Here is a 21,690-nt window from a genome sequence, read left to right as displayed (position 1 = left end):
ATATTAAAAACTTATTTTCTCCCCACAATTTCTAACACCTCATTAGTTTTCTGCTCGATCAGCTAATTCTTTCTATTCTCCACACCCACATTTCGAAAGATGCTAGAGGTTTTTCATCACTTGTTCGTAATGGTCACGTTTCTGGCCCGTGCAGTACAATACGCCACACAAAGCATTTTACGAGTCTTTTTGTCAAGTCTTTATTCAAGATTGGGAGAGCAGGGTCGCGGTGGCTCAGTGGTAGGGAGTTCAGCTCTGGTGTTTGGGGTCCCTGGTTCGATCCCAGATCCAGCAAGTGAATTTTGTAGTGGACAAGCACCGTGTGCGTGGGTTTCCTCGTGAATCTCCCGTTTCCTCCCACTTCCTTCATTTCACTCATTTCTCATCATCACCGTATCTTTAGCCTAACCGGCATAATTGTGGGACGTAAAGCTCAAAGATTTCATTTTTTTCAAGATCGGGGGACATGGTGGCTCAGTGGTGCAGCGCTTACCTGGTTCATGGGGTCCCTGGTTCGATATCGGCCAAGGAAATTTGTGCTGGACAACATCGTATCCGTGTGTTTTCTCGGGGTTCCTCCGTTTCCTCCCATATTCTCATTCCATCAATTATCCTATCATGATTTACTTGCCTTAATCATTCGTCTTCCTTAGCCTACAGGGTTACCCGTGGGACGTTAAACTAAAATATTTATTTTCATTTTCTTCAAGGTTCCACAAAATAGACTTTTCTTCTTCCTAAAGGCTTCTTTTGTCATTCCTATCCCTGCTTTTATTTCACGTTCGCACTTAATATCATCACTAATAGAACTACCGAGGTATCGAAAACTAGTCACCTGTTCTATTTTCTCCCTTTCTATTTCTATATTTGACACGGACCGCTTGTTCCAATCACTATGGTTTTTGTCTTTCTAGCCTTTATTTAGATTCCATATTCTTCACAGTCCTTGATCAAATTTTCTTACATCTTATTGATTTTTATTTCAGATTCCGCAACAAACGCCGTCTCGTCTACACCTAATCATTCAGTGGAACATATATTCAGGGGTAATCCGTGCAATTGTCAATTATTCTGTTTTCTTCATTGTTGAGAGCATTTGATTTTATGCTTCAGGAAAATACTGCTAATATGAAAATAAACGATGAAAGACACTATATATATATATATATATATATATATATATATATATATATATATATATATATATAAACAGACGATTAGTCTCTGATTAATGATTGAATTCGTTTGCGGGCAAAATTTCAAAATCTATCGGTTCGTTTTGACTGAATTGTAGCGAATCTCTCTCCACCAGAATACATTGAAATATAGAGGAAACGTGCTGCCATATATACTGGTCATTAGCGATCCTTTAAACTCACCTTAAGGCATAATGTATTAAATGGTTATGGTATTCCTATGTGTTCGAGGGATAAGCATATACCAATTTGGTGGGATGTACTCCAGGTTTCCATTTCCAGTGCGGGGATAAAGTTTTCCGTATTTTACCAAGCATCTTGATGGAACTGAAGAGAGGGCGAACCCGGTGTAGAAAACAAGAATCTGTTATGGAAGTCATTGTGCTGACCACACATCATACAGCTAAAGCGCGATCTGGTTGACTAGGCTCTAGTGTCAAGAAGTTTGCAAAGAGCGTTGACAGTCTCCTTCTCCCTTCCCCTTCTGTGACTCAAATAGCAGTCCTGTTCTGCTCTGTGATTCAGCATGTATAAGTTAATACACTGGTGGAACCGCATTTAAGAAATCGACTCATGGATTTGACCTTAAATTCTTGCACAAGATGATGTCTGATCGTGATGCCCGAAGAACACCCCAGTCGCATGCTGTCTCAAAGAATTCTGACACCAGGGACTGGAACCAGGACATTGCAACCGTCTACAACTCAGCTACGCCGTCGAAAAGTTGTTTGGCTAGGAATCTGTATGTAAAAGTAGGTGAGGGTGAGGTCGGGGCTGTAGGGTGAGACCATGTAAGACATCCATGTTTTGTCCCCTGTGACGATACGATTCAAGTACCTTCCTGTCTGTATTGAGCGCGAAATGGCCAAAGCGGGCGCTAGGCGTTTCTTCTTTTGCTCCGCTGCCAGTTGTTTTGGAACCCATCATGTACAAAACTTGCGAAACTTCAGTCGGTGGGTGACTGTCTCATGGAGTACAGAACGGGAGAAACTGACATGACACTTCAGATATTGGGAACCGCCGGTTCTGCAAAATTCTTGCTGCACAATTTCCTCCAATTCAGGCGTAACCGTGGACGATTGGCCACTGCGATGTTTGTCGTGCACATTACTGGGATCTGCTGTACAATGTTTGTACCATTTTCTGACCTTCTTATTACTGCCGGTGGATCTCTTGACTCCGACGTCTTCTCAACGAGGAGAAACCTGATAACCGCGCGTACCTCGCATTTGGCGGGAGACTGTATGAAGGCAGCCATATTTACCATACAATTCTCTCACCATAACCATTAACTACACAACAGCAATCGCACCTGGTTATGGTTACGCGTTTCTCTTCACTCCTACGCAAGCTAGTCTTGCTGTGACCATCAGGGTCGTTGAAATTTTCCCTTCCCAAAAAATGGAGGGAGGGGGAGCAAAAATATACTTCAAAACGAATTGAAATGATAACATTAATGAGATCATAATTAATTTCTTCAGTCGTGATTTACAGAATACACCTAATTTCAGGGTTAGCTTTAAATATTATTTATCAAAAGAAGATCTCTAGAACGGAATACCATTGAAACAAAATATGTTTGAGAATCATGCAAACTATTTTTTTTCGCTCTCGATCAAATTTGCTGTAACGGTGTTTCCGTGTAATCTGAGACAAAAGCAACGCGACTCTGTTCCCTACTTTTGTACTTACAACTTGCGTATTATTACAAACCAATAATAAAATGACTGTCTCAGTGTATCAGTTAGTTACAAATCGAGAATGCTTCATTTAAAATTCTCAGCACTACATTTGGCTAATTGCATGCGTACAAGTGAAAAAGTGTTGTATTAAAAAGGAAATAAAAATCTTCTTTAATGATAATTACAAATGCACAAATCAGACTTTTTTGTGTTTGTTTCTTGTAAGAACATAATTTGAATCAAAGACGCGATAAACGCTTGACTTAAAAATTTTATATTACCAAAGATGTGCTTCTATCTTTTCAACACTACATCTGGTTAGTTATATAAAAACGAAAAATAGTTACATTGAAAAGGAGATCGGGAAACTTCTGAATTCTTCTTGCGCATCTGTTGGAGTATGTGACGGATAGTACGATTATCTCATTAAAGCCCTTTGATTGTAAAATATATATTTAAAAAGGAAATTAGCAACTGAAAATGAGATTTAGTTTTAAAAATCCAACATTTCAGTTCTTTCGAAAGAAGTCAGTTCCACATTTTAAAAATTATTATTATTATACATTCAGTGTAAAACCCTTTTAGATTTTTGCAACTTTTGACGAAAATGTTGACTTTCAGTTAAGTAGCTACTGCTTCAGTACTATTTATTCGAAGTCATGGCAGATACGTCATTCTCTTCAGAATAAAACAAGGTTTCAAATTGTATCATGCTTAGGTGTGCAAGAAGTGAAGTTTTGGGTAAAATAGGGAAATTTCCCTCCAAAAATACTTTTTTAAATATATATATATATATATTGCTTCCCTGAAGTACCCTCGGCTATAGGTAGCCTAACATAATTTACCTTGAAAAATACTGTTCTCTATGCGCAATGCGTGTGCGGAGTTTCATTGCAATATCTAGAATATTTATGAGAGAAAGATGTTTCTCAGTTGTGCTTGACAATACTAAATTTCATATAGGCCTTTAAATACGGTGAAAGGAGGGTACACAAAATAAAAGTTTCCATATGCTGTACTATTAATTTGAGTATCATCGTGAATACATCATTCTCTTCAGAATGAAAAAAAGCTTTCAGATTGTACCATGCACGTGTCTTCATAATGTACGGAAAGAAGTAAAATTCGGGGTAAATAGAATATTTTCTTTCTTTCTTTCTTTCTTTTTTTAAAAATTTGGCGCTCCCTGAAACGGTCTCGGATCCATGTACTCGAATAAAATCTACTTTGAAAAATACTATGGCCTATACGTAATACGTATGTCAAGATTTGTTCCAATATCTACAATAGTTACGAGGGAAGAATTGTTTCTCAATCCTATTTGACAATAACGAGATTTAATTAGAGAACCGAAGCCAGTAGAAACAATCTTATCCTTCTAATACGTCACGAATTACACTCTAACTACACCACTAAGTTTCTATTCGGTAGTAAAAATGCAACAAACAGATAAATAGCAGCTAAACAATATTCACTTGCCTTGGTTGACTCAGAGCTAAATCATATAAAATATTCTAAATGTGTAAGAGGGGAATGGGAATAGAGGAAGGGGAAAAATACTATAATGTTTATTTCTTAATAGGTGTGATCAAAAAACACGGTGAATACCTTTATTAAAAACAAAGTAATAAGTTTACATGCAATCTGATTTAATTTCCTTTAAGGTACTGTCCTTGGCTAGTAATCCCAACGTTGAATCCGTTAAGAGTCTTCATCCCGGCGATATTAAAAAACCGCTAATTTTACAGTACTTATGTGATATCTTCAAATAGATAAAAGATAATTGAAATATGGAACAAGAGCGCCCTAGACAATATTATTTTGCGTGAGGTACCGTTATCACAAGTCACCTAGTGGATTTTCGTTTTCAGCTGTTTAGAAACGCGAAAATAAATGCCGATTTTCAGAATGGCTCGAAATCGAAAGCAGATAAGTGAGTCGTGATAACGGTTTCTCATGTAAATATTATTGTCTAGGGCGCTCTTGTTCCACATTTCGATTATCTTTTATCTATTTAAAGATATCACATAATTACTGTAAAATTAGCGGTATTTTAATTTCACCGGGATGAAGACTCTTAAAGTGGTATCGCTTATCCCAACGTTGAATCTGTGACTGGGAGCATTTCTGGAAGGGTTCTTTTGGAAGGGCGTTCAGCTGCTCTGTCATGGCCCTCTCAATGTTAGGAATACTATCAAAATGTTTTCCAAGCACGGTTTTAAGTTTTGGGAAGAGCTAGATATCGCATGGTGCTACATCTAGAGAGCACAGCGAATATTTCTGCATCCCACCTCGTGGCTTCGTTTCAAGTTAAAGAAACCTTCGTCAGGATGGCTAGCCGTTGAATCCTGAGTGTAATAGCGGATATTGTGTTTCTCTTCTGTGAAATTATTATATGAAATTACCCACCTCTTTCTTACTTCACAAAATTATCTACTTCCTCCTGTCTGGATATTGAAATATAACCGAATGTCAAGTGCGTGTCCCACGAAACGCGGGTGGGTCTTCACGTATCTCCTTTGTATAAGATCTCTGTTGTTCAATGCAGAAGCGCGTTTTGTTCTTGAATGCCCGGTGAACGTCATCTGTCAGCGTGTGTAGTGCCAACAGTAAAATTCGGAGGTGGTGGTGTTATGGTGTGGTCGTGTTTTTCTTGGAGGGGACTTGCACCCCTTGTTTTGCGTGGCACTCTCACAGCGCAGGCCTACATTGATGTTTTAAACACCTTCTTGCTTCCCACTGTTGAAGAGCAACTCGGGGATGGCGATTGCATCTTTCAACGCGATTGAGCACCTGTTCATACTGCACGGGCTGTGGCAGAGTGGTTACACAACCATAACATCCCTGTAATGGACTGGCCTGCACAGAGTCCTGACTTGAATCCTATAGAACAACTTTGAGATGTTTTGGAACCCCGACTTCGTGCCAGGCCTCACCGACCTACATCGATACCTCTCCTCAGTTCAGCACTCCGTGAAGAATGGACTGCCATTCCCCAAGAAACCTTCCAGCACCTGATTGAAAGTATGCCTGCGAGAGTGGAAGCTGTCATCAAAGCTAAGGGTGGGCCAACACCATATTCAATTCCAGCAGTACCGATGGAGGGCGCCACGAACTTGTAAGTCATTTTCACCCAGGTGTCCGGATGCTTTTGATCACACAGTATAACATTCACGGCAAGATCCTCTTTTTCCTAGATTGTTATCTCTCAGGGATAGAACAACGCGTCACTCTTCCTGGATCCGTGACTCTGTTTAGTCCGTCTTATAGGAGTGCCTCAAGGGAGTGTGCCGGTCAACTTTTGTTTTTATTGTACAGGGTGACCCAAAAGTAGGTATACACTCCTGCATTGATCAAGTGTAACATTTTAGTTTACGGGTTTATTGGCTTCGGATGTTCCGAGCTTAAAGTATAACTAAAAAGACATTGAGAACATATAATAAAGAAACTGTCTACCTGATGGATAGCAATAAGAAATTATATAAAATGTAATGAGCTGGTCAGTACGGTACTGTATACATATTTTTGGGCCACCCTGTATATGGACGACTTACCTAGCATCTTCTCGACCTCTTGATCAAATATATTCCTTTTCGCTGATGACTCTAAACTCTTCAGGGTCGTTAACATTGTGTACGATGCTTCTTCACTGTAAGCTGACATAGATATGTTATGTAATTGGTGCTCTACTTGGAACCTATATACTAATATCTTTATTTCCTTAAAAAGAATGTTCTTAGACAGATATATAATGTTAACAATGTGCCTCTCAAACGCGTCTCATCTCAAAAAGATCTAGGCGTTGTCTTTGATTAAAACAGAAAAAAAGTGTTGTCTTTGATGATTGTTAGAATAAGCCAATCATTAAACGAAATTTTAGAAGGGAAATTATACAAGCAAGGTAATTTGTAGAAACATTCGATAGAGCTTTCTGATTCAAATTGTATAAATTCTTCAAAAAATAAAAGTTGTGATCAAGCCGCCACCATGGAAAATGACTGGCCTTTGGACGGTTTCGAAGGAAGTTGCAGGTTTGGGCTTAAACAGATATAGCAGTCATACTAATTGGCCAATTGATACAAATTATACATCCATTGGTTCAAAAGAAAAAGGCTTGTATGTTGTATGGTAATTGTTTGTATTAAAATTCCTAAAGTTGCCCCTTAAAATTAGGCTAAATTTACACAAAATTCGAAATTCCTGGGGGAGTCTGGACCAGGCCCGTGCTGGCCCACCGGGACACCGGGACGTGTCCCGGTGCGCCCTCTGAAACATCACAGTATAAATAAAGGTACAAGTTTTTAGTAATAAATTCTTACAGTTTTATTGGTAAAGAACCCGTGAAAGGTGCAGTGCGCCCTTTATATTAGGCGCCCTTGCGAGTTCACATCAAAGATGAACGATTTTATTTACTATTCTGTATACTACAGTTCTGTACAATAAATACATACAGTTACTATTTTTAAAGAACCCGTGAAAGGTACAGTGCGCCTTCTATATAAGGCGCCCTACGAAACATCACATTATAGATAACTGATTTTAGTTATCCTGTGTGCCAGCTTTGTATATTAAATTCGAATAGTAATTGTTAATAAAGAAGCTGTGAAGAATATATGGCGCCCTTTACATGAGATGCCCTGCGAAATATCACATTTAATATATATATATATATATATATATATATATATATATTCTTCTGTATTTCAGTTTTGTATTATAAATTCATACAGTTGCTATTGGCAGAGGATAGGTAAAGAGTATAATCACTTACAAAAATATTATAAAGTTATGTACCTATAAAACGAAACGATGTAATTCATCAAGAATAGTTCGGATAGTCAAACGTACGATGCATTCATGAAATGCTACACTGACACTAGTCTCTAATTTACGATTTTTACGGCATCAAAGCTTTCACAGTCTTAATATCCATTCATATGTCCGAGCATATTGATTGTTCCTGTGTGTTTTAAGTCAGTGTTCGGATAATCAGTACCTATTGTAATTCTAAAATATAGTTATATTAATTTCCGTAAAATGTGGTCTTCCTGTCACCAAGACACGGCACGTCCTCAGCTTGTGGATCGAGGACAAGGCCTCTGGAATATAGAGGTTAGCTGCGAATATACTGAATAAGCAGTCGCGAACAGACAAGGGGTGATCCTCCAGCTTGAGGATTTGGTGTGGGGCTAACAACTCATCTTGTAAAAAAAAAAAAAAAAAAAAAAAAAAAAAAAAAAAAAAAAAAAAGCTTGTTCAGATATATTCTCAGATTCCTCGGATCAGAACTGATAACTTGGCACGAACTCAGCAAAGTAAAATCGACATGAGAATTGGAACTTGGAAGATAAGAAGTCTCTATAGGGCAGGCGCGTTAAAATGTGTAACAAATGAGTTTAGAAAAGAAGATTTACCTAGTGGGATATCAGGAAGTTAGATTAGAAGGAAATGGAGGAGTTAAATCGGGAAATTTTACGTTCTTTTACGGGGAACGAATTAAAAATTACCAACTACAGGACTTTTCGTTCTCAAACGAATAAGTAATATCAGCAATTACATGAGTTGAATTTGATAATGATAGATTTTCTTTTACTTCTCTTAAGGGTCGGTGGTGTAATATTATTGTTTTAAATGTACATATCCCAACAGAATATAAGGATGGCAATAAACAAAGTTTTTACGAAAGAATAGAACGGGCATTTGATCATCTCCTGCAATACCATATGAAAATTCTGTTAGGCGGTTTCAATGCGAAGGCAGGACGAGAGGGTATTTTCAAACCGATTATAGGGAATAAATGTCTACATAAAGAAGGTTGTGACAACGGCGTTAGACTCGTGAATTTTGCAGATCCAGAAACCTTATCGTGATGATTACAAAATTCCCACATCGCGACGTTCATAAATATACTTGGACCTCACCAGTCAGAAAAACACATAATCAAATCGATCACGTTTTAGTAGATAGAAGAAAACAGTCTAGCATAACTGATGTTCGGTCGTTCAGAGGATTTGATTATGATAATAAGAGAGAGACTATCGTTGAATAAAGGAAATATTCCATATCTGAAAACGGATCTGCTTAATTTAAATAAATTAGAGGAGAGTCAGGTGAGAGAGGAGCCAGATTGAACTGTCGAATATATTCTCGGTTTTAGAAGATTGGGAGTACACTAGTGTTCAGGATACTTGGTTGAAATTAGAGATAACATTAAGATTTCAGCAAAAGAAATATTGGGACACACAGAAATACGTAGGAACAAAGCATGGTTCAACCCAGGGGTGGATCCAGGGGGGCGATCGCCCCCCAGAAGAGGAAACTTTCTTATTATATATATATATATATAAATAAAACTCATCCCAAAGTTTAGAGCCCTTAAAAGTACCAGTATGACAACCCACCGGCCTCCCAGAAGTCGGTCCTAGATCCGCCCCTGGTTCAACCAGGAATGCACTAAAGTAGCAGAGAAGAAACAGCGTTGGCTACAAAATCGGAACGAAATAACTACATAAAATTTCACTGTCATCTGGCGGAAAACTTCCAAAACTTTTAGAACAAAGAAACGGGATTTTTGAAAGCTAATATTAATTAACTTGAAGATAATACTAAAAAATAAAAACATTCTGGACATGTATAAATGGATCAACGGACTTAAGAATGGCTATCAATTTCTTGTTTATATATTAAATAAAACTAAAGGAACAGTTCTCACATATCAGGAATGCATCTTAAATAGTTGTAAAGATTTCTTTGACGATTTGCTTAACACATAGCCAAAAACTAATGTGCGTGGAGAAAGTGAAATGCATACAGCATAACCGTATATACCAGAACCTAACCAGACAGAAATAGAAATCGCTATTAAAAAATTAAAGAAACACACATCTCCGGGTGTAGACGAAATTCTGGTTGACTTAATTTTAGCTGGAGAGGAAAAATTGTGAAACAAGATATACAAACTCATTCTCCTTATCTGGAAAAGGAGGAATTACCACAAGGGTGAAAAGAATCAATCATTGTTCCAGTTCAGAAGAAAAGCAACAAAACTGATTTAATAATTATTGAGGCATTTCTCATCTGTCAACATCTAATAAATACTCTTAAATATTCTATTAGCAAGATTGACTCCATACACAGACGAAATTATTGGAGATTATCATAGCGGATGTAGGTAAAATCGATCAACTATCTACCAGATATTTACTATTCAACTAATACTTGAAAAGAAATGGGAATAAAATATTCTGGCACATCAATTACTGATTTTAGACTAGAGTAAGGGGGAAACATTGTACAAAATGCTTACAGAATTTGCAATACCGAAAAAGGTAGATTAATTAAGGTAGTAAGGTTCGAGTAGAGAAATTCCTGTTTACGAGTTTTCACGTTGAGAATGGCCTGAAACAAGGAGATTCGTTGTCACCATTATTATTTAACTTTGTTCTGGAGAACACTATAAGGAAAATCAAAGACAGGAATCAGGTTCTAGAGCTGAATTGCATTTAGCAGGTTATGGTTATGATGTAAGTTTAATAGGGGATGATAGAACAATAGAAAGGAATGCAGAAATCTTACTTAACGTTTGCAGAGATATGGGCTTAAAAGTAAATGCAGAGAGAACTAAATAAATGGAAGAAATTTGTCGGGGTTGTAATACTGCATTTTATGGATGCGTTAAACACCAAATAATATTTTCTTTCGACAAAGTGGATACTTTCAAATATCTAGAATCATTATTAACAGACCAAAACCATAATTACTATAAAAAAAAAATGATGTCAACTGAAAGCAGGTATTTCGTGTTATTATTCAGTTAAAAATCTTTTGTTGTCGCGAATTCTGTTGAGGAATTTGTAGCTTAAAATATAAGACGATAATCATGTCTGTTGTGCTGTATAGTTGCGAAACATGATCACTGACTCTGAGGGAAAATCGCAGACTGAAAGTATTTGAAAACAAGATTCTTAAACCAATATTCGAACTCCAAGAGGAACGGGAATGGGGAATGACGGAAACTTCATAACGAGGAACTGATAATTTTATACCGTTTACAAAAACTGTTAGGGTCATCAAGTCTAGGAGGCTCAAATGGGCAGATTATGTAGCCAGAATGAAAGAAATGTGAACGCTTTCAAAGTTCTAACTGGAAATCCAAATAGGAAAACGAAAATTAGGAAGACCAAGGCGCAGATGGGTGGACAATATTAAAATGATTCTCGCAGAGATTGAAATACAAAGTAGAAACGGTGCAGTAGGCTAAGGATAGAAATCAATGGAGAGCTTTTGTAAACGCACCACTGAACCTCCTGTGTCCATAGGCCATAGAGCTATATTAAGTTGTTGATACATTTAGCTTCTTTTTATATGACAGAAATATTATTAGAGAAACTAAAAACTTTTTCTCTAGATTTCGATTCAAGGTTTCCACAAATTAGCTATTTCCATACTTTCTTTCAAAGTATATATATATATATATATATATATATATATATATATATATATATATTCCCGTTTGTATGAGCGCCCTTTTAGTAGACTTGTCCACCGCCCTCATTAGTATCCCAGCACGGCCCTGGTCTGGACACCCAGGACCCACCCTCTGCGTACGTTCCTGGTTACAGAAAATATCAATACGTTGTTTGCTATTTGGTATGTCAACTATATAGTGAAAGGTTTGCTCACATCAAGAAGTATCAACTAATACAAATTATCCTGCCAGTTACTAGATATTTATAATACCCTAAGAAGGTGATGGAAATAACACGCTAATAATGGTAGACACGATTTTCTGGGGTGAATGTAGCCTGTTACAAACATAAAAAACTGCTATATATACAGGGCCGGCCCTAGGCAGTTTGCTTCCCCGTGCACTGCCATAATTTGCTGTCCATCCCCTTTCTCCAGAAAGAGCCACGATCTGGAGAGAAATCTTAAAAGCTACAATTTTAAGTATGCTATACTTCGAGAAAAAGAGTACTCGCGCTCAGAAAGGCCTAAACACTACAAATACAATCTCTTTTTGTCTTTTTTTTTGTTTAAATATTAATCTGTTATGATAGTGGAAGAGAAAGCAAGCACACCTGCAGAGGAAAGTTTTTTTTTTTTTTTTTTGCGTAGAGTTCAATATCGAGCTTCAATCTCAATGTATTAGTTTGCAATTCCAGTGCAACTAGCTCTTTTATCTTTATTTATTGATTTCCCTTCTACATCTGTTAACAATTAAAAAAAAAATGTTTCCACCTTCAATGATAAGGAACTTGTTTGTAACAAAGACAAAACTAGTTTTGATATAAAAACTTTGATAACTAGCTAAATTGAACAGGTGTTCGCCGTTGTTCGAGAATTGAGTTCTTGTATTTGAGTACAATCAAGCAATTCATGCTGAAATTTTTTTGACCATTTGCTTTAGCACTGTCCATGTGAATTTAAACTAATCTGACCTAAACATAATTTATGAATGTAGTATTCAATTATAAGGTCAGCTTAGTAAATTTAACTACCATCATCATAAAGTATGTTTCCAACAAGAAATATTTATTTTAAATAATACAGTTAGGACAGATTTTGCCGCCCCGTACAAATGCATGTGTTGCATATATGGTAGAACAGATATGAATATATATGAATAGTAGTATACATCAAACAAGCATTTAATATGTATTTTTTTAGGAAGAAATTTCCAAACGTCCTTCCCTCTTTTCCCAAATAGCTACACGTGTGCTTAAGAGAGCGAACTTCAGTTTTGGAGAGGCAGAAATAATGGTGATGGGAGCCTTTGGCGTGGGAGACCCGGATTCGATTCCCAGCGGGACTGATGTGGTTCGGATTCCACGTTAATCAGTAGGTCCCGTCTCATATAGCCTCGCTGCTGAAAGTTATGTTAAAATCAACTAAATGGTGATGTGAGTCTCAAAATGTTGAATGGTCATTACTTTGCCATAGAAAAATAAAATTGGCCAGCCATAGTCGTTAGTTTGTAGATTTTTTTTTTACTCCTAGAGGCATTAATCGTTAATTGGGAGATATCAGTATGTCAGACAACATACGTGGATTCAGTCAGAAGTAAACTTTCAAAGTTGTTGTTAGTCATCGACGCGTGTGCAGAATTGCAAATATGAGAAATATTCAGTACTATCTTTCAATCAAGTCAATAAATTTAATATTCAGAGATGTTAACAGTGAATGTTCTCGCAGGGCTGGATATTCATCGTATCAATTTAGACACTGACTCAGGTGTCACTAGATGTACGAAACTATTTGAGTAAGCGTATTTCTACCTGGTATTAAAACTCATCTTTTGAAAGGTGAGAATGCCAGTCATTTTGCCACAAGATCATTTTTTGATGTTTGTTCAGTTTCCAAGAACAAATAATAAAAATTTTGAAGTAAGTAAACCGATTGTCACTGTCTAGTAATTGAATCACTGTGGTAAAAATATTTCATATAGTGACAAAATTTCAGTGTCCGTCAATTACTAAGTCATAAACTCTGTCCCCAAATTTCTGGTCTGATCATGGGTGCCCGAACTCTCGGAACTCTCGGAACTGTCGGAACTGACGCTCACTCGACCTCTCGAAGTGAGCATGAGGTTGAGTGAGGGCGAGTTCCAAATTATGATGTGAGCCTGATATCAAAAGGTTGTGAGCGTGAAGCGTGATGTCGAAAGGATGTTGTGAGCGTGAGATTGCAGTGGTGTGAGCGTGATGCCGAAAAGATATTGTGAGCGTGACGTCGAAATAATCTGACCATGAGTTTGAATGAGGTTAGTCCAAAGTGGGCGCTTTTGGTCAAAGGTGCCCCAACTCATGAGGTCAGCGCTCATGAGTTTGGAACTCATGCTTATTCGACCTCACCTTCATGAAGTGAGCGTGGGGTTACTGTTGCCACGAGACGAGATAGAACCCTTTGAGGCGAGACACGGGACGAGACTACTTGTCCCGTCTGGTTTTTGAGACGAGACGTCTCGTGTCTCGAAAATGCAAACACAGTTTTTGAATTTCTTTAAAACTTTATTAACTCGGAATAAATTATTTGCTTTCGAAATGTATACCGGCGTTTATTATTTCAAATGAGGACTATCCTACAAATAACAGGGAATACTTATTGTTTAAATGATTCTTACAAACAGCTTTCATTTCCATTTTTCAATCGATTCAAGTTTAACTATTTTGTGGCAGTGTTCCAGATTCAAGTACAATGTTGAAACATTCATAGAGATCAGTGTTTCAGATTTCAATCCGGGGGCTGGTGGGCATATCTATATGTGAAAATCCTGTTGTAGAAGTACAAGTTCTCTTAATGGCAGGATTATCAGTAACTAACCATTGTTTCATAGTCTTTCTCGTTCCGAACAAAGACAGAAACATGTCAGAGCCTTTTTCGGTACTTAGTTCTGAAAGGATTCTAGTTTGACAATAAAATTGAGTTTTTTTTATTATTGTTTTATGATGTTATTCGAACCTAAGCCATTTTTGCAATCGGAAAGTCATATAGGCTTCTTTATTTGTTAAAGAGGCGCCAGAGGTTCTGAAAAAAGGATTTCAGAATGAGTGAGGAAGGCTTGCCTTACGACTGTACCTACGGTATTGGCAGATATTTCCGTCGTAGTAGGTAATTACTGGTTCAGTCGAAAGTAAGCTGACGTTGTTGGAAGATTGTAGTCGTGTTGTATGTTGTGCTCTGTTAACCAAACCAAACTTTGTTCGATTTGTTAAAAAGTTGTAATTGTAACCACTTGGCAAAAGAGCTCTTTTTTGTGGGCCTCAGCCGTTCTAGTGTTGCAACGAAACGAGACATTTCTTGTGTCTCGTCTCGTCTCGTAAACCAGACGAGACTGGACCATTCGAGATGAGACATGCTTTGCATGAGACGAGACGAGACAACCTGAAGTCTCGTCTCGTCTTGTCTCGTAGCAACATTACGTGGGGTTGAGTAAGCGCTAGTTCCAAATCATAATGTGAGCGTGAGGTCGAGTGAGCTTGATGTAGAAGAAAGGATGTTATGAGCGTGCGGTCGAAATGATGTTGTGAACGTGAGTTTGAGTGAGATTACTCCGAAGTGGACGGCTTTGGATCTGACCGTGAGAGGAAGGATCTGATAATAGTTTATTTAATACCATTTTGTAAGCTCAGTTTTTAAAGTTTTGACATTCTTTATTGCTTATAATCATTGCGCTTATACAGAGCGTTCAAAAAGTCTCTATACACCTGAATTGTCACATATTCAAAGCAACGAAAAAATTATTTTACTCAAAATTTCTTGAGTAATCACTTGAACGTCACTTTGCCGACTGGAATCTAAGAAAGGAGCTTCACACAAGGCGATAATATAGCAGTGTTGCAAACCTTCGCATAAAATTTTATTTCATGTGACTTGCCACGATTCAGGTGTATAGAGACTTTTTGAACGCTCTGTACAATAACTTTATCAGTTTATAGTTCTTTTACTATGAATCATGTAACATTATAGCAATGTTTGAGATATGAGACTTTGGTAAACTACTATTACCTAGGAGATCCGAAAAATTTCTCGTCTCGTCTCGTCTGACAAAAAGAGTCGTGGAATTTCTCGTGTTACGGATATTACTAGGAGAGGGCAGTTATGTGTACTATTCCATTGGTTTGCTTTTCCGATCTTTCACAAAAACTTCGATTATGGAAACTTCGGATTGAAATGAATGTTGTCAATTTACATATATTTTCCAGTTAATTTTGCGCAATATCAAGAATTTGTGTACTGGAAATTTTCATAAGACATTTGACAATGTATTTGAATACACGTAACAACGACAAGTTGTATTTTTGTTAGATAGTGTTAGCTTTTTTTTTTCAGGGGTCCTTGCTCAGTGAAGGAGCTCCTCTTTGATTAGGCCTGTACACAGAACACTAAGACAGAAGGAGGGTATTTAAAAAAAAAAACATATTTATCCAAATAAACGACTGAAATTTTCAGGGGGGGTGCTGATTGTGGTTGCAGGGGCTGAGTTGCCTTAGTCACCCCGTAGATTGTCTCTGGTGTGAAGATTTTTTATTTTTGTTTTTTGGTTTCGTATTTTTAATAGTATTTATATTATTAATATACGTATGCTTCGTATCAATATGGTATTATCGGTATTTCGTTAGTAACGAAAGTTTTAGTTTGCCAAAATTTCCGTAATTTTTCTTTCCACCAACTTAAGTACTTTCTGGAAATATATATACACACACACACTTTTTAAACTGCTCTTTTGCATTAATTATTGAGTGGTTCTACGGCTCGTATATTTATTTTATATATACACACACTAGCGATAGAACCATTCAAAAATTCCTACATAAGGACAGTTTAAATATATATATATATATATATAAAATTAAACGCAAGCTAATTTTTAATTTATATTTCAGTGTAATTGGCAATAGAAAGTATGTTTGTTCAGTTCTACTTCTGTAATTAATTATACTATATTCAAACATTTATTTATTTGTAATATATCTCCATTTTATTATTACATATGTTACATGAAGTTTTTGAATTTTGTCTTTTCAGATGAGGCGCGAAATAAGTTTAAGGAATTTGTTAACACTTTGGCAAACATACGGAACGAAGATGTAAGTAAAAAAAAAATGTTTTAGTTGTATATATATAGTTTGGCAGCATGGAGATATTCTGAATTCGTTACGACATAGTGTAGACATTATATTTGTAGATGGAGATCTACGTGGATGCAGATATCCGTATCAATATAACACTTTGCGGATATATTGTTAATTTGTGTGGGTGGTAGATAAAGTTGCAGATGTTTGTGAAAAAAGAAATTTCATGAATTTTCTTCTAAATAATATTAATAAGTGATGCCTTGTAATAAAATATATTTTCCCTTTTGGGGCAAATAACAAGTAGACTAAAATTGTTTTGTTGAGTTTTCTTTTTTTACTTCACACCCCTTTAATAAAATGAAATCTTTTAAGTTTTACGTCCCATGATTATGCTGACTAGACTAAAGGAGATAGTGATGATGAGAAATGAATGAAATGGGAAAATGGACAAAGTGGGAGAAAACGGAAGTACTCGAGAAATCCACGCACACGGTGTTTATCCACTACAAATCTCGGCACAAGTTGGGATCGAACCAAGAACTCTTTGCACCAGAAGTGAACACCCTACCACTGAGCCATCACGGCTCCAATCCGTGTAATAAATATGAAGTGCTAATGTGATTTCATTCGAATTCGTATGAAGTGATGTATTCTTTTTATATATAGTGCCTTTTATCCTCTTTTTGCATTCTGAAGAAAACGCCGCTACCTTAGTAGTAGTGAGTTTTAAAAAAGATACTCTAAAATTAATTCACACGTACGGTATTAACAACTTAACAACTTGTTTGGTCAGAAATCTGCATTTAAGGGGCATTAAGTATAGTAAGTTGCCTATATTTTCGATAATTTCATGTGTATCTGTATAAGCTTTATTCCATTAGTATTTAGCGTAGTTGACATACAATAGGAAGAGATTTATTTAATTGGTTAATTCGAAGTTTAACGTCTTTGTTCAGCACCGAGGCTGTATGATATGTGGACCTACAACTTGACGTGGGTTCCAAACCACGAGAGTTCCCACTAAAAATGGAACGCCTGTCTCCTGTGCTGAATGTATTGCTAACCATATAGCCACGAGGGAGTTTAGATTGTATTTAAATGTTCAGCTTAAAGTTTAAATGTTATATGATAATTCTCAGACCTTCATAGGCAGCATTTACAATTGTTATCTTGGAAAATATTTTAGAATTTACAAGTGTCATAGAACAAAAAAGTTGCATATATTTGATATTAGCTGAAATGTCCGTTCTTCGCACGGGGAGAATAGATTTATGGAAAATATTAGAACCTCTTCCCCCTTAGGATACGCATGGGATATAAATTTGGACTCAAAGTAGGGCTCCTCGTGGCTAAGCGGTTAGCGTGCGCGCCTTTGGCGTGGGAGACCCGAGTTCGATTCCCGGCGGGAGCTCATGTGGTTCGGATTCCACGTTAATCAGTAGGTCCACGTCTCATATAGCCTCGTTGCTGAAAGGGACGTTAAACTAAAATCAACTCAATTCAACTCAAATTAGGGCTCAAGGATAATGCTTTGTTGGCCGCACTCTTTGATGTGATTCTGGCTTGTTCTGGTAAATATCAATATGAAATTTGAATTATAATAAAAATAATAAGAACTGTAAGACTCTTGTTCAGTTTAAAGGAGTTCTTATGTCCGATGTTGAAAGATCAAATGTTGAGGATAAGTTTGGTATCACTCCTTGTCTGAGTATTGTATTTGACAACATTTTGGTCCCAATTTGTACGTGATATTTAGTCCGGACCACTAATTCGCTATATCAGGGTTAGAGTGGTTATTGTAACGGGAAGATTACTTTCTCCGGCTTTCAAAAAAAAAAAAAAAAAAAAAGCCTTTCGCGTATGCAACCAGCTCTGCTCTTACTAGTGGTATATCTTGAAAGGGCTACTGAATACATTTTTGTGATTTTCTAAAACTGGTTTTGCCACTGAGAAGCAGTCCTTATCAGTGGTTTAACAGGTTCGATTCTCTTTTCCCCAGTGTGAGTTTATGATTGGCTGTAGCGGCCGTAAGTTTTCTCGCAGATCTTTCGTTCCCTTCCACTTTTCAAGTTCTAGTAGTATATATTACAACGATAATGTATAATTTGTATGTACTTTCTAAGTATTGTTTATATTTACGGGCAAAATTGGTATTTTAAAGGCACAAGCAATTAGGAAGAAGTAAAAGAAAAATGTAAAGAAATAATTTAAATATTTGTATCATATAAAAATATTTCTTAATTTCGTTTCTATAACAACTTGTTTATCTGTTTTATGTTATTACGGTAACTAAGAAAGATAAAGAGTACGAAGAACCATCTTGTAAATACTGAATATATAATATTTTAATGTGACAAACACGACATATGTTGAAAATGAATATATATATTCAAAAGTGAATAACTGTGTTATGTGATTCATGATAATCTCGTTAACTGTATAAATATTCAATATATACATTTGGAATCAGGGAATGTAACGTAACAGAAGAAATAACGTTACATATTTATATGATGCCGAAACCTGGGAACTTTGAGATTAGTCAGAAATATTAGTAAACTATCTCAATCAACAACACGGACTATCTGTTACTACGTAATAAAAGAAAAATATACCGAAGACCTAAAATGAATACCAATACAGGAGTTGAAGATGTCGATATTTCAGACATTGAGACTACAAGGGATGTAATTAATCTTTTACGACAGCTAGAACAGCAGATGAATTCCATGACACAACAGATTGATTCCAAATTGGATACCAAATAGGAACGAGTGGCGCAAGAAATAGGACAGCAGATCCAAATTGGATTCCAGAGTGGAACAAGTAACACAAAACTTGGATTCCCGATTGGAACAAGTAACACAAAACTTGGATTCCAGATTGGAACAAGTGACACAACAAATAGGACAGCAGATGGATTCCAGATTGGAAAAAGTAACGCAGCAGATAAATACCAAATTGGAAATAACCGACAATAGAATAGAGCAAATTATTCATAGCTTTACAGTGGTAAGAAGAACTGATGATGTAGTCAAAACGCAAGTCAACGAACAGTCAAACCAAATTCGAAGGTTGCAAGAAGATATTCATACCATCAAAGAGAAAATCAGTACGGCCAAGTGTAATCCTGATCCTGCCCTCAACGTTGTGTATGAAGAACATAGGAGAAATGAGTCATGACCCTGTGAAAATAACAACTCATCAGAAGTCTACTCTGAAATGGAAGATACCATCTCAAATATTGAGGACGAAGAAAGAAAACCACGTCGCAGGAATCATACACACGTAAAACCTCGACATATAAGGTATTTTAGTACTAATAATAGTCGCGTGAAATTCAGTGAAATAAGATCAACTAAATTCAGCGATAAATCTGAGGACATCCCAGCGAGTATATTTTTAGAGAAATTTGAAGAGTGTGAACTAATTGGAATAGATAAGGCTAACTTCCTCAAAATCTTACCGCACATTTTGTTACTACCGTCTTCGGTATGGTACAAAGCAATCAGAAGTAGTCTGCGTAATTATTCCGATTTTAAAAATGCGCTGTTAGTAAATTTCGAGAACGACTTTATATTAGCAGACCGGGATGCCCAAATTTGAAACTGACGTTTTGACCCTAAAGTGGACAAAAGCCTTACAGATTTTGTAATCTCTGCCTATAATGACTTGTAACAGATTAATCCATATCAACAGGAATCACATATTATCGCGTCAATAAGAATATTATTACCGTTTGGGCTACAGCAAGTATTGATCTCTTCGCAATGTATTAATTTTAATCTCTTAATAATGATAGTTCAAAATTATGAAAGTCAGACTAGATTGCAAGGTAATAATAACAGAAATCAAGCTAACTATATTCCTGTTCGAAATATCAATGTTAGAGAAGATTGTAGTCATAATACGAGAGGTAATGTTAGATTTTCTCGTATTGGCAATGCGACCGAACCTAATTTCAGAGGAAATAGAAATAATAATTATACTGCTTTTAGGAATAATGTAAATCGAGCTAATTTCTCACGAACTCCCAGATTTCGTAATAATTACATAGGTGGCAGAAATTTTCAAAATAGGAACCAAAGAACTGGTGAAGTAAATAACATGCAGGACTGTACTCAAGATTGTGCCATTCAATGTAACTTAATCGAATCTTTTGATAATGTAAAGTTATGGCGTCTGTCAAAAACATATTCAATTAATTCTTGTTTTGTTTCACTTTGAATATTGTTATGATTTCATTTGTAATTCGTACTTCGTTTGAATTCTATACAGTTATATTAATTTGTTAGAATTGGATGTATTTGCGTTAGAAAATCCATACCTCGGTTTGCGGAATCGATTACGAGGAATGCATGAGAATTAAGCATAATTTCTAATCTACATATGAACCTATTAGAATGTATTTAGGTTATGATTTTATTGTAATTTTTACTTCGTTCACATTCTATGCAATTACATTTATGCATCAATACAAATATTGTCTATCAAATTCGTTAAATATGCCTGAATAAATGAAACATGTTACGTTGTATTGTAACTTACACCAGCTTTATTGTCAACGAGTATAAATGACATTGAATTAAATAATATATTTACGACCTAAAAATAATCAACAGATTTAGCACATTTTGAATATGTCCTTCTCGTCGGTAATTTTGTAGAATTAAAATAAAATTGATTATTGAATAAATATAAGAATGATATTGAGATAAATGAAAATAATATATTATTTTATGAATTGTAAGCCATAAATACAACAATAATGTATAATTTGTATGTACTTTCTAAGTATTGTTTATATTTACGGGCAAAAGTGGTATTTTAAAGACACAAGCAATTAAGAAGAAGAAGAAGAAGAAAAATATAAACAATTAATTTAAATATTTGTATCATATAAAAATATTTCTTAATTTCGTTGCTATGACAACTTGTTTATCTGTTTGATGTCGTTGTTACGGTAACTAAGAAAGATAAAGAGAACGAAGAACCATCTTGTAAAGACTGAATGTATATTTTAATGTGACAAACACGATATATATGTTGAAAGTGAATATATATATTCAAAAGGGAATAACTGTGTTATGTGATTCATGATAATCTCGTGAACTATATATACATTTGGAATCAGGGAATGTGACTTAACAGAAGAAATAACGCTACAATATGTATATTTATATCCTCGAGAACATAAGGGATAACCGTGGAACATTAAAGTAAATAAATTATTTT

The 21,690-nt window shown here is 36.0% G+C and overlaps 1 protein-coding gene across 1 annotated transcript in view; it reads left to right on the top strand.

Moving 5' to 3' along the window:
• Positions 1–21,690, top strand: part of LOC145690031 (uncharacterized) — a 162,968-nt gene that overhangs the window by 6,140 nt on the left and 135,138 nt on the right. The window contains exon 2 of the mRNA XM_081764529.1: positions 16,406–16,467. Within this exon, the coding sequence (XP_081620655.1) occupies positions 16,406–16,467 (62 nt within the window). The remainder of the gene's footprint in view (positions 1–16,405; positions 16,468–21,690) is intronic.

Source organism: Thermobia domestica, chromosome 7, assembly GCF_964235325.1.
Source record: "Thermobia domestica chromosome 7, izTheDome1.hap1.1, whole genome shotgun sequence".
Lineage (NCBI taxonomy): Eukaryota > Metazoa > Arthropoda > Insecta > Zygentoma > Lepismatidae > Thermobia > Thermobia domestica.
This window is presented reverse-complemented; position numbering and strand designations above follow the sequence as displayed.